The sequence below is a fragment of the Sinocyclocheilus anshuiensis genome, unplaced genomic scaffold, assembly GCF_001515605.1.
Source record: "Sinocyclocheilus anshuiensis isolate Anshui unplaced genomic scaffold, SAMN03320099.WGS_v1.1 scaffold223, whole genome shotgun sequence".
Taxonomy (NCBI): Eukaryota; Metazoa; Chordata; class Actinopteri; order Cypriniformes; family Cyprinidae; genus Sinocyclocheilus; species Sinocyclocheilus anshuiensis.
Window position 1 is genome coordinate 1,255,986 of NW_015548214.1, and position 12,121 is coordinate 1,268,106.

Sequence of the window (12,121 nt, forward strand, 5' to 3'; positions counted from 1 at the left end):
TCAGTTTTGCTGTGTGCTTTGGGTCATTGTCATGTTGGAAGGTAAACCTTCTTACCATCGTCAACTTTCTGGCAAAGGGCAGCAGATTTTCCTCAAGAATTTGACTGTATTTTGCCCCATCCGTTTTCCTTCTATCCTGACAAGTGCTCCAGTTGCTGCTGCAGAGAAACACCCCATAACAGGATATTACCATTACCATGCTTTACTGGAGGTATGCTGTTATTTGAAAGGTGAGTTGTATTGGATTTCCGCCAGCTATATCTTTTGGTGTTGAGGCCAAATAATTCACTTTTAGTCTTATCTGTCTCAGAATCTTCAAGATGCGTTTTGTCAAAGCTCAGTCGTGACTGCATGTGGCCTTTCTTGAGGAGTGGCTTTTTTCTTGCAACCCTCCCATACAAGCTACATCTGTGGAGAATTTGTGATATTGTTATCACATGCACACAATGACCACTCTTTGTCATAAATTCCTGCAACTGCTTCAGAGTTGCTGTAGGCCTCTTGGTCGCCTCTCTGACCAGTTTCCTCCTGACTCTTTCATCCAGTTTAGAGCGACGTCCTGATCCAGGGAGGGTCTGTGTTGTACCAAATACCTTCCACTTCTTAATAATAGACTTCACTGTGCTTCTAGGCATCGATAAAGCCCTTTAATTTTTTTTTTATCCATCTCCTGACTTGTGCACGTCCACAACGTTATCCCAGAGATCTTTTGACAGTGTCTTGCCACCCATAGTTGATTGTTTGCTTCAGTTGCACTACCAAGGACTAAAATGCACCAGGAAAGCTCTTTTCATAATGAGCTAATCTAAATGACCACAGCTGATCACAGTTGAAAGTCAAATGGCTTTGTGCGCATTGAGAAGGTGATTAGCTACACCTGAGTTTACAAGTCATTTTTAGGAGGGGGCTGGTCCTTTTTACAACTCAGTGATTCTGGTTTGTTTGTTTTTTTCTGACATGTTGGTGTTATATGATTATTTTCTATACCCACTGTATGTATGTATGCATGTATATATACAGTATATGCATAGGATTTTAAATATAGGAAATATAGGCCTATTACTAATTACTAAAACGATATTATTTATTTTTATTTGATTTGTTTTGAAAAATATCTAATGTTTTTATAGCAAATATTTATAGTAATCTTTGTTTTATTTACAACTTCTGAAAATCGTTTTTTATAGTGTGTGTTTTGGGTAAATAATGCAGAATCATGGTGTTATTTGGGAACAGTGAAAACATGTTAGACCAAAATGGTTTCAAGCCATCAAAGTTATTGGTTTCACAAAACAGGTCAAAATTGACATCAGCTTTTAAAAGACTAGAAATTAGATAATTAGAAATAACATAAATTATAGTTAATTTATACTTATATATTTATACTTCCCGTGTTTATGTATACGCTATCGTTAATGAATCAAGTCAATTTTCTTTAGTTGCTTTAATGAGATTTACATCAAAATCCAACCTGAACATTTTACCGCCACCTCGTGGCAAATGCGAAAATAAACCTTGTGGCGCTAAGCAAACATCCTTTTTAAGGGAAAGTAGCTCCACTATTATGTGAACATTGTTAATGTGCTAATCACCGATTTACTGATCGACCTGTTTTGCTTGACGAGAACAAACATTATGTTAATGCTAATGTAGCCTATGTGAAATACATTGTATTCTGAGATCTCACTTTTTGAAATGTTTTGTTAATGTTTGGGATTGATTTAGGTTCCCCTGTTAACCTAACAAATACCGGACATAAAAATAAATTATTTTATTTTTTAATAAAATGTGTAGGCTCCTATGGGTCCTTTGGGTGTGCTCCAAATGTTACCTATTTTAAATAATGATATTATATATATATATATATATATATACACACATATATACAGTGGTGTTGGAAAGCTTTTGGTCCCAAATTTTGTATACATTTTACTGGTAGTCCATGAAGAATTTTTGGGTATGTCACAGTTTACTTTATTTTGCTATCCTCACTTACATAAATGAACTATCGTGTCCTGCACCCACTAGTAAAAAAATATCAAAAATTATATCTGGTGTCTGAATAAATTTTGGTTTGACTGCATATCCTATATATAGAGCTATATAATAAAACTATAGATAAGTTATCTGTAAAGTAAACAATTAATGTGGGGGGAAAAAAAGATTGTTTTTATTTAAAACAACAAAAATAAAGTGCGATTTCATCATATTTACATGTGGTCATTCTGGCTGTTTACCACCTGGCATATCTAATATCATACATTAAAGGAGAGCTGAAGAGAACATGGTGATCATATGTGACATGTGGAGGCAGAAACTGTCCGAACTGAGGTCCTGAAGATAGACGAGGTCTTTTCGCTGAGGCCAGTTCCCATCCTACCGCTGAAACAGGGTAATAACACTTCACAGCTTCATATTCATAAACGTTTTTTCTCTTGTTTGTTCCAAGCTGTGCGTCTGTGTAGTGTGGGTGCTCCTCCAAACGCTTCACTTCGCGGTCGCTCTTCAATAATGATTCTATGGAAAAGGGGCCTGTAAATTTGCCTTCACTTTTGTTTTCTGTGACCTTGCAGACTGGAATAAGAGGCTCAGGAGCATTGTCTTCACACTCATCCACCTGCTGTGTCTGAATCGACAGGCCAGGGAATATGTTGATTAGATATTTGAAATGTCGGCGAAACATTTTTGGAGTAATGCCATTTTCATCCACTTTCCAGAAATTCTTTTTAGGATTTGGATAATCCGGATCGACTGGAACCTATTAAAAATACAAACAAAAATAGAACAGACTGTTACTAACATTAGCCTGTGCACATTAATTGTAATTCGTTGTCTCAAATTTGACTAAATTTAATAAATTCACCTTTACAAAACACCTGTTTGATGAAAGACAGACTCTGATGTTGTTCTCAATGCCTTTTTTGTCTCCGAGAACAAATGGTTCCAGCTTTTTCATTATCTGCACAAAGGGAACCATGTTAGCATACATCATAGAAATGCAAGACAACTCTGCAAAGTCTAATATTTAGCAGATTTACGACTTTTTAGTCGGTTATGTTACCTGTTTGAATGTGAGCATCTTGTCTGGTGAATCTTGAATTGCATACGCAATAAGTCCGATGTAAGTTCCTGTAGTTTTGTATCTCCTTCTAGGAACGCCACTTGATTCTGCCAGCAAACCGCTGAATCCTCCTTTCACTCTGTTGTTAGTCATGATGAGCTCCTGGTCCAGACTCAGACTGAAGACTGAGAAGACCAGGTCCCATTTATATCCATGATGTAGCTCTCAATGGGTCTAAAGGTGTTGCATTCCATCAGTAAGTGCTGTTCATAAAAACGAGGTGTTAATGGCGGGGCGGTTTCTTAGGCTATTCCTCTAAAAAACATTCATTGGCAGTTACTTGCAACAAGAATGAGGTTAATTGTTGATTTACTTTGTATTGAAAAAATAGCAGCCTAAAACATTGGGCCTGTTTTGTTTTATATAAATGAGGCAACCACGCACGGTCCAAATAATAGATGCAACAGTGCAAATAGTGGAGGAATGTATTTTCACCCCAAATTAATCAGGCCCACAGTGTAAAGTTCATTCAGTAGGCTATGCTAAAAGGCTAGAGCCTTTTACGTTATTTAATTGAATGAAATAATAAAGAAGACAACTTCTGATAATATTTTAGCAAATAAATAATTATTTGTTGTTTACTATCAAACCTATGTTTTTAATAGGCTATTTCAACCACATGACCCCGTCACAGTGCTTTTTATATACCAAATTTTAAATTCAAATTAGTTATACAATTTGAATAGATAATGTCAATTATCTAACTGTTGAATCAGGTGTGTCTTTAAGGCCATACCACGCTTGTTTTCGCTACAGACAAAAATGAAAAGTTAGTTCTGAATCTCACAATTCTGACTTTTATATAATCTCGTATTTCTGAGCAAAAAGTCCGAATTGTGACCTTAAAGTTTCAAAAGATTTTTTTTTACTAACTAATGTCTCACTAATGCTCCATTTATTTGATCAAAATACAGTAAAATTGTGAAATATTATTTCAATTTAAGAATGTTCTGTTAATATATTCCAATTTATTCCTGTGATGGTAAAGCTGAATTGTCTGCATCATTAGTCTTCAGTCAGTGTCACATGATCCTTTAGAAATCAGTCTATGCTGATTTGCAGCTTAAGAATTTGTTATCTTATCTGATTATACATTTTTCTTGCTGATTAATATTTTTGGAAACCGTGAAACATTCAAGATTCCTTTAATAAAAGTTAAAAAGAACAGCATTTATAAATACTATCGGTCACTTACGGTTATCTTAATGCAGCTGTTAAAAAAATTAAAGTAGGCTATTTGATTTAGTGACCCCCAAACTTTTAAACAGTATGTAGTCTAAAAAGAGAAACACATCTTTGTTGTGAAAATGTAGAATTGGGTTGGTTTAACCCATTAACAGTTTTTATTTGAAACTGAAAGAGATGTCTAATTGCACATTATCTTTCGCTAACGTGTTTTCTAATCGTACTTTTAAACTAGCAATTCGTTCAACAATTATATTGATAATCGCGCACATTGCATTCACATGAGGACTGAATGTTCGCGCATTACTACATTGACGCACCGGAACGACAAACCTGTCTAAAATTCCTTACGGACAAAATAAACTGTAACACATACTGTACGATTGCAACGCGAATCGCTTTAGTGTTGTTTATACTGTATTTTTTGTTCTTAATGTCGTTATAATCAAAAGACATCACAGTATAGCATGTGAATGGAAAGAATGAACGCAGAAAGCGCCCCGTCTGAATATACAATTATCACTCCGTCTAGAAACCAGTGTGTATACACCAGCTGTTACTGGTAAGTGTAACGATGTCGCATCAGTAGCTACATTTTTATTAAATGAACAATATTTATTTTTTTTCTTGCAGTGAGGAGAATGTGTGGAAATTGTGTGAATATGTCAATGATCAGGGCACTTGCTCGTTGGATGAAGTGTATGCAGTCTTTATATCTAATGAAAGAAAAATGGTGAGGCTGATTAATGTCTCTATGCGTATATAATATTGATGTTAGTGTACTGTATAATTTCCATAAATGTGTAATTTTACAATTAATACAGATACCCATTTGGAAACAAAAATCCAGTCGAGGGGATCAACCAGTAATCTGGGTAAGAGCAATTTTTAATAAGGAAAAATAAACATCGAGTTTTTTTTTAAACTAAACTAAACTCTTACTAATAAGATTTTTTTGTGCGCTTGCCTTTAGGATTACCATGTTATTCTTCTACACGTAAATAAACAAGGACAGAGCTATATATATGATTTAGACACCATCCTTCCCTTCCCTTGCTTACTTGATGTATATTCAAAGGAGGCCTTTCGTTCTGATGAACATTTAAAACCTGCTTTCTGGAGGCAAGTTACGAACTGATCTGATCTGAACTGCATTTTATCAAAAAGTTTATAATACTAGCCATATCAATGGTTATCTGCTGTGTTTCAGGAAACTTCGTGTCATACCAGGCGACATCTACATGAAGAAGTTTGCTTCTGATCGGTCACATATGAAGGACTCTGATGGGAACTGGCGTATGCCGCCCCCACCATACCCATGTTTAGAGACATCAGGTTGTTGTAAAATGAGTGGTCTGTTAATTTGGCACATACTTCTGTAAATATTGTTACTCGGTGTGTCCTTTTATCTTACACCTTTAACCCTTTGATTATTCAGGTAGGGTAAGGATAGTCGAATCTAGCCTAAACCATGAAGTACTCACCAGCCGGCAGGTTAAAGTTCTTCAGGAATGACATAGAAGACTCCCTCCCCCCTTGTGGCTGTTCTTGTTTGAGGCTCAGTTTGTAGTTATAAGTAAAGGCTCACGGGAAGTAGTTGTAACAATAAAATCTCTTATTTTATTAGTTACAATACAAAGCAGTTCATGCAAAAATAAAACAAAATCAGCTAAGCTACGAGTTCTAAACTTAAACCCTAAGGTGGGTTGCACCAACAAGGATTAATTTAAGTAACGTTTAGAGCTAATCAAGGATTTGTTGATCTGGGTTTTATTTTAAATCGAGTTGTGTTGCACCACTTAATTTTAAACACAGATTAACAAATCAGGGATTAGATATTAAAATCTCCATCTACGATTAATTTTCTCCACCATGATGGATTTCGCCATTGCAATTAAACAGGAACAATGCTAATATTCCTAACTTTTGTTTGCTTACTACCAAACTCTCTTTCTGACATAAAAAGTTGCTCGTGTCAAAAAAGGAAATAAACTTGTAAAATATCTGCCGTCTTAATAAACTGCTATCGTTATTCAAACGGCTGATCAAGCAAGCAATGAATACATTTCTGGCAGTGCATACGGATTTCATAATCCTGGAAATATATTTATAGTATCAATTAATGGAGTATGTTTTATGACAGCGCCGCCCCGTCCGTTTGATCGCCGCCAAGCATCCACGCGTGCGTGAGGAACGAGAGGCGTGGCCGCGATCATTGGCGCTCACTTCATCATCACCGCTGCCGTTAAATGCTATACAGTATATTTATATGGCGTTATTTTAATGACAAATGTCGAGAGCGCATTAATGTAGCGCGAAAGCACATTAATACAATGCGCGAGCGCGGATCTCTCCGCTCGCGCTTTAGAAGGTACTATATAAATACAGCTTTAACCAATCAGACCTCCACAACTGACAGATGAAAATACTACGTGAAACCTAATTGGGTGAACTGAACCTGGAATTCTTTTGACAATCAAAGATGGATCTTTACATAATTTCTTCTTCCTCTTACACTGTGTTCTTTTCGCAGAATCGAAAATGAATCTTGATCACTTCATCTGCATGGATGCTCGAGTGGGATATGGAGAGGTTTACAACCTTTCAGACTTTGTTCAACACTTTGGAGTGAAGTAATTTTTTTTTCTTTATGCCAACACTTTATGTTGAAAAATGGGCATGAACAGAGCCTCGGGGAAAGATCCCATTAGCAAGGACAGTACTGTGACGAAGCGGGTCTTGAAATGCATATCCGTTGCCTGTCAAACTCTTTTTTTTTTTTTTACTAATAGATCAGTTCAGCTCACACACCTTAAAAGGTGATTCATAATACAGTCAGGTCCAAAAATCACAGAAAGAAATGCCAGTGAAATAAGCAGGATGTAACATTTGTTGATATGTATCCTTTTATAAAGAAATCAGTTACACAGATGTACAAATAATAAAACTGCAACATTCAAATTAACAACCAAACCAAAATAGTAAACTGTGTAAGCAGTTGCAGTGCTGTAGTTTAAGCAATTGCTGCCAAGTAATCCTTCACCTCAGCAGGTGACAGTCTGCGAAATCCTGCTTCATTACAGATGCCCACCTCAATGTTTTCCTCTGTCATCTGACCTTCAAAACTTTCCTGTAAGAAAAAAAAAATGCTATTGATCTTGTTTTGAGCCATGTGATATAGGAAGTTAATAATTATTTAGAGATAAACTCACCTTCAAAGTTAAGATGGCAGTGTGTATAGCATCTTCAAGTTCCAGATCTTCATTATATCTGTAATGAAATTGTACAATGCCATGCTGTAAATCTTTTGCAAAATCATTCCCATCTTTTTCTATTGTATACACTACAATAAATCAACCTGCATAAGTCAACAAGTTGATTATTTGATACCTTTTTTCAAGGAATGTTTTTCCATTGACATGGCTCTTTCCCATTGCTGTGGCTTTCCAGGCAAAGTATGCTCCCTGTGGGATATCACCATTGAGACACGAGTTTACAACATAAATGGTTGCGTGTTGAATAGAGAATAAACGGTGATGAAAAGGTTGTGATTGATATTTATTTGTTGTACCGATGGGTCTGACTGAAATAAGTATGGTCTGTCTTCATCCCAACCGGCAATGAGAAGAGAGACTCCAAATGGCCGCACACCTCTACAAAACATGACACTAAATTACCACAAGAGCTCTAATTAAAGTAAAGTATAATAAAAGATAAAAAGAAGTGAACGTACCCTGACTGTGTGTATTCTTGCATAACAGAAGCCACTCTCTGTACCAGCTGGCCAGTGGGGATTGGCTCTTGGTATACCAGGAAATACTGCTGCGCCAGCTTTCTTGCTCTTCTGACCAGCACCCTGTCAAGAGAGATCATTCCCTACAGACCATCTAGATCATAGCAACTTAAGCTGTCAGTGAGATAGCCAAAGGAAGATATTTTGAGGAATGTTAGTAACCTAACAGTACTGTTCTTTTTTTTTTTTTTGTAAATGGAATTTATAAACCAAAAATGTTTGGTTACCAACATTTTTCAAAATATCTTAGTCCGTTATATAGGTTAATTGGAACAGCATGGGGGAAGTAAATAATGACAGAATTTCTATTTATGGGTGGACTTTTCCTTTAAGAGTTTCATTTTTAGAACAAATCAGCCATCCATTTTAAATAAATACTGCACTGTTATTTCATACCTGTAGTCCGGACCCATTCCACTGTACACCATGCCAATGTGTTTGGTTATTGGCTCAACTTTGTGCACGCTCTGTTCATCATACAGTATGGACTTCTGTTTCTTCTCAGTTGCCAGCACAACTCCATTTGATGCTGCAAAATGACAAAAGATCCTTCAAAACAAATGTACGATTGAAGTGCAGCATACCTCAGGGATGCAAACTCAGCACGGGTTAAAAAGGTAACAAAGACTGATCTATATATAAACATACCTTTGATTCCTACAGATGGAGCACCGGCTGCTACAGCCGCCAGAGCATATTCAATCTGCACCAGTTTGCCAGAGGGGCTGTGTTGAAGAAAAAAAATGCATTGTTTTACAGAAATACATTAGAAATGTATCTAAACTGAAGCTGAATGTATAACTTATTTTCGACCAATTCAGATGTACATAATTTTGATTTTAAATCATTTAAATTAAATTAAATTATTTTAATAATTTCAAACTGACAGATTTTTAGCTTTAACAAAAGCTTCATACTAACTTTTACATACTTTTTTATATTAGGTCACTGAATATTGTACAAACCACAAAAGATTAATGGATTAAAAATGAATAATATTCGCCACAAAATCTGTAGTAAAACATGACAATAAATAACTTCAGTAAAAAAAAGAATGCACTAATAGAGAAAAAGGAACAAAAGTCATAAAGCTCCGTTGTAACTAACATCGTGACACTGCATCTCTGATGTGACACAATTAAGTACGCGTAACGCACATGTCGAACAAAACACAACTATTTTCAGTGAATGCAAGCAACAAAAGATATATAATGAAATATTACAGCCACCTATCAATCAATAATGGACATAATTACCTAAATGTTGTGAGAGAAAAACTGTATCCTCGTTCTGCCATGTTTGTCTTTAGCCACGGAAGTACATCAAAACAACTTCCGACACCTTTTTGTGAACACACTCGTCAAAATAAAAGTGTACAAACTGAACAGATAACAGATCACTCTTTCTGTATCAAATACATTTAATTGTTTCGTACGTTTCTGAGTAATACAATTATATATATAAAAAAACACGACTATTGTATTAGCATGAACACAAATTTGATTTAAAACAACTATATTTCTCATACTTTAAAATGTACATATTCTGCGAAGATTCAGAAATGTGTAAATACAATATGTAGATTGTGGCAGAAACTCCCTAGCATTGTGGTCATAGATATGTATACATATTATTATCTATGATTGTAGTAGTGAGTATTTCCATCGCATTAGCATATATGTGGCCAGCAGATGGCCTCAGTGGTGTTTCGAGCGCTTCGAACTAGAAAGTCATTTTTCGAATCAACTGATTCTTTTGATTGACAGATTCAGACAGCTCCGTTTCTCCCATTATCACTACACACAGAGACTATATTACAACATTTATTTAGCCTCGTTCATTTTTGTTTGAGAATACTCCAAAACATCTTCAAAACAAAGTGATACATACAATTAAAATAAATAAAAGTACTCAATCAACTTATCCATCTCGGACCTGAACAGGATAATTTATTTAAATCATCATCATCTTATCAGTTTGAGTAGTTGAGGAAAACCTTTATTATGTAATTTAAGTGCTTCTGACGGAAGTCAGAGTCGCGTCAGTTGAGCTTCACGTCCTAGCGTGTCTTAACGCCGAGGTATTGTCCCTAAATATTGATCAATCTACCACATTTCACCTTATAAATATCATGTTTGTTGTTTGAAACTGTTTATGGTTAATAATGATGATTTTTAATCTGGGCCGTTTTGTCCACTACACGGTTTAGATCAGTTTTGAATAAGGCGGATGAGCTACTAGCTAATGCGGTCTCTATATTGTGATTTTAGTTTGTTATAAAACGGGTTTCTCTTCCTGGGGAAGACACTTGTCGTCATTTATACATTTCTTAACACGTATTATACATCGATTATAAATCTGTATAACATTTTAACGTTTATATCGTTACGATGGTTTATTTTCTGATAAACCCTGTTGTCAGATTGGTCCTATATATTTCACTCGTGTAAATCAGATAGTTATCGCTTTTAGGCATATTTTAAAGGGATAATTCAACCAAATATGACAATTCTGTCATAATTTACTCGTCTACTTGTTGTTTCAAACCTTTATGACTTTCCTCAGTCTGCTGCCAATCACTTTATGGAACGAAAGACACAATGAAAGCTGACCGAGCTTGTCTTCTTGAGTGAGTCGGTATGCCTGATTTCAGAGAAGGCCATGGCTCGTGGGCAGCAGAAGATCCAGTCTCAACAGAAGAACGCAAAGAAAGCAGCTGAGAAGAAGAAAGCTCAAGGAGCGGATCAGAAGACTGCAGCCAAAGCAGCTCTGGTCCACACATGTCCTGTCTGTAAGGTGAGAAATTGATGTGACTTAAGTTACGGCCGGAAGGTCACTGGTTTGAGCCGCTGTACCTCAAACTTCTCTTAACGTCTTAAGGTATGTTGTTATTCCTTTTATAGACACAGATGCCAGACCCCAAGACCTTTAAACAGCATTTTGAAAGCAAACACCCAAAATCTCCTATGCCCCCTGAGCTGGTGGATGTTCAAGCCTAAAGGACACAAGAAACCAACATAGACCTAAAACAGGGGTGAGTCTAATACAGGCATCAGAATCAAGCCTAAAATAAACCGACAAAATGTATGTACACCTGTCAATATGGCTGTGTAGTCATCTCATAATTATGGTCCAATTTTCAGACCCTGAGGAATGAAACCTGATTCGACTCAGCCGACTGACTCGACTTGCTGTATTTCACAAACATAGACTGTGGACCATGTGGACACAATGACAAGGAGATCTTAGGACGGACTCAAGCACACCAGCACAAATATATATATATATATATATATTTTTATATTTTTTATATGTGCATATTTCTTTCATCTTTTCAAAGTGTGCTGTGACCTAACTGTCTCATTGCCATGTGCTTAAACTCGCCATATTTATTCACCACTTTCCCAATACCCCGTGGCACTTCGTCCCTGTAAAGTTAAAAAAAAAAATGATTAGGTGCTGCAGTGTATAAAAATGTATGTGCCCTGATCTTTTTGCTGTGAACCAAAATGGAGAGGGGCACCAATGTGTGTATTATTAATAGTACTGTCCAGGATTGGGATTGAGATGCATTGATTGACATGCTCAAAATAATAACAAATGCTGTAAATTTGCACCTGTTCAAGCAGTCAGAATAATATCTGAGTCAGGACCCACGGACACGCTTTTGTTACTTTGTTTTCTAAAGTTTTCAATAAATGTATATGCATATAGTCCATATGTGTGTCATGGTTACTAGAAAGAGCATCAAGAGCAGGGCTGTTATTAACCTGACACTTGAGAAAAGCTGTAATAGTATCCATTATAACTAAAAGTGAAAATAGCTTTTTAGCAGTGGATTTTTTCCACACTATTTACAAAACCATGAAGGCAATTTGGTTAACAAATAGCCTACTTATTGTATTAAAACTGCATTCAGTAGTTGTTTACTTAACGTTTTCATTGCTGATTAAGCACTGATACAAAAATGGTGTTCGACAGTATTGACATCGATCAGCATGATCGTCTCAGTTTGACGGAAC

General features: G+C 36.0%; 4 protein-coding genes across 5 annotated transcripts; 2 read left to right on the forward strand and 2 right to left on the reverse strand.

The window, feature by feature from the left end:
• Nucleotides 1–2,158: 2,158 nt before the first annotated feature.
• On the reverse strand, nt 2,159–3,309 carry LOC107653858 (forkhead box protein H1-like). The gene is made up of 3 exons (XM_016440718.1): nt 3,062–3,309; nt 2,864–2,959; nt 2,159–2,758 (listed from the first exon to the last, which is right to left on the reverse strand). The coding sequence occupies exons 1-3, from the start codon at nt 3,212–3,214 to the stop codon at nt 2,234–2,236; spliced, it is 774 nt and encodes a 257-aa protein (XP_016296204.1). The 5' UTR covers nt 3,215–3,309; the 3' UTR covers nt 2,159–2,233.
• A 1,331-nt stretch (nt 3,310–4,640) lies between these two features.
• Nucleotides 4,641–7,083, forward strand: LOC107653860 (protein N-terminal glutamine amidohydrolase-like). The gene is made up of 6 exons (XM_016440720.1): nt 4,641–4,868; nt 4,940–5,039; nt 5,131–5,181; nt 5,280–5,428; nt 5,517–5,641; nt 6,840–7,083. The coding sequence occupies exons 1-6, from the start codon at nt 4,780–4,782 to the stop codon at nt 6,941–6,943; spliced, it is 618 nt and encodes a 205-aa protein (XP_016296206.1). The 5' UTR covers nt 4,641–4,779; the 3' UTR covers nt 6,944–7,083.
• A 126-nt stretch (nt 7,084–7,209) lies between these two features.
• Nucleotides 7,210–9,450, reverse strand: LOC107653859 (proteasome subunit alpha type-2). Its single transcript, XM_016440719.1, has 8 exons — nt 9,356–9,450; nt 8,748–8,824; nt 8,496–8,628; nt 8,040–8,162; nt 7,878–7,959; nt 7,697–7,770; nt 7,519–7,576; nt 7,210–7,436 (listed from the first exon to the last, which is right to left on the reverse strand). Exons 1-8 carry the CDS (start codon nt 9,394–9,396, stop codon nt 7,320–7,322), a joined length of 705 nt encoding a protein of 234 aa, XP_016296205.1. The 5' UTR covers nt 9,397–9,450; the 3' UTR covers nt 7,210–7,319.
• A 634-nt stretch (nt 9,451–10,084) lies between these two features.
• Nucleotides 10,085–11,813, forward strand: zgc:91910 (Zinc finger protein 706-like). 2 transcript variants are annotated; one of them, XM_016440722.1, is made up of 4 exons: nt 10,085–10,179; nt 10,753–10,895; nt 11,003–11,133; nt 11,243–11,813. In XM_016440722.1, exons 2-3 carry the CDS (start codon nt 10,761–10,763, stop codon nt 11,096–11,098), a joined length of 231 nt encoding a protein of 76 aa, XP_016296208.1. In that variant the 5' UTR covers nt 10,085–10,179; nt 10,753–10,760; the 3' UTR covers nt 11,099–11,133; nt 11,243–11,813. The 2 variants fall into 2 exon arrangements, with proteins under 2 accessions (XP_016296208.1, XP_016296209.1); XM_016440723.1 differs by having other exon boundaries at nt 10,131–10,179; nt 10,730–10,895.
• Nucleotides 11,814–12,121: the final 308 nt, after the last annotated feature.

What these genes read in the sequence shown, in the direction of transcription:
- LOC107653860 (XM_016440720.1), top strand. Translation starts at nt 4,780, where the DNA reads ATGGAAAGAATGAACGCAGAAAGCGCCCCGTCTGAATATACAATTATC. An exon ending in TATCTAATGAAAGAAAAATG is followed by an intron (nt 5,040 to 5,130) that starts GTGAGGCTGATT and finishes CAATTAATACAG; the next exon opens with ATACCCATTTGGAAACAAAA. An exon ending in TTAAAACCTGCTTTCTGGAG is followed by an intron (nt 5,429 to 5,516) that starts GCAAGTTACGAA and finishes GCTGTGTTTCAG; the next exon opens with GAAACTTCGTGTCATACCAG.
- zgc:91910 (XM_016440722.1), top strand. Translation starts at nt 10,761, where the DNA reads ATGGCTCGTGGGCAGCAGAAGATCCAGTCTCAACAGAAGAACGCAAAG. An exon ending in ACACATGTCCTGTCTGTAAG is followed by an intron (nt 10,896 to 11,002) that starts GTGAGAAATTGA and finishes TTCCTTTTATAG; the next exon opens with ACACAGATGCCAGACCCCAA.
- LOC107653859 (XM_016440719.1), bottom strand. Translation starts at nt 9,396, where the DNA reads ATGGCAGAACGAGGATACAGTTTTTCTCTCACAACATTTAG. An exon ending in TCCATCTGTAGGAATCAAAG is followed by an intron (nt 8,629 to 8,747) that starts GTATGTTTATAT and finishes GTCATTTTGCAG; the next exon opens with CATCAAATGGAGTTGTGCTG. An exon ending in CTGCCATCTTAACTTTGAAG is followed by an intron (nt 7,437 to 7,518) that starts GTGAGTTTATCT and finishes TTTTTCTTACAG; the next exon opens with GAAAGTTTTGAAGGTCAGAT.
- LOC107653858 (XM_016440718.1), bottom strand. Translation starts at nt 3,214, where the DNA reads ATGACTAACAACAGAGTGAAAGGAGGATTCAGCGGTTTGCTGGCAGAA. An exon ending in AGATGCTCACATTCAAACAG is followed by an intron (nt 2,960 to 3,061) that starts GTAACATAACCG and finishes CCCTTTGTGCAG; the next exon opens with ATAATGAAAAAGCTGGAACC. An exon ending in CAAACAGGTGTTTTGTAAAG is followed by an intron (nt 2,759 to 2,863) that starts GTGAATTTATTA and finishes TATTTTTAATAG; the next exon opens with GTTCCAGTCGATCCGGATTA.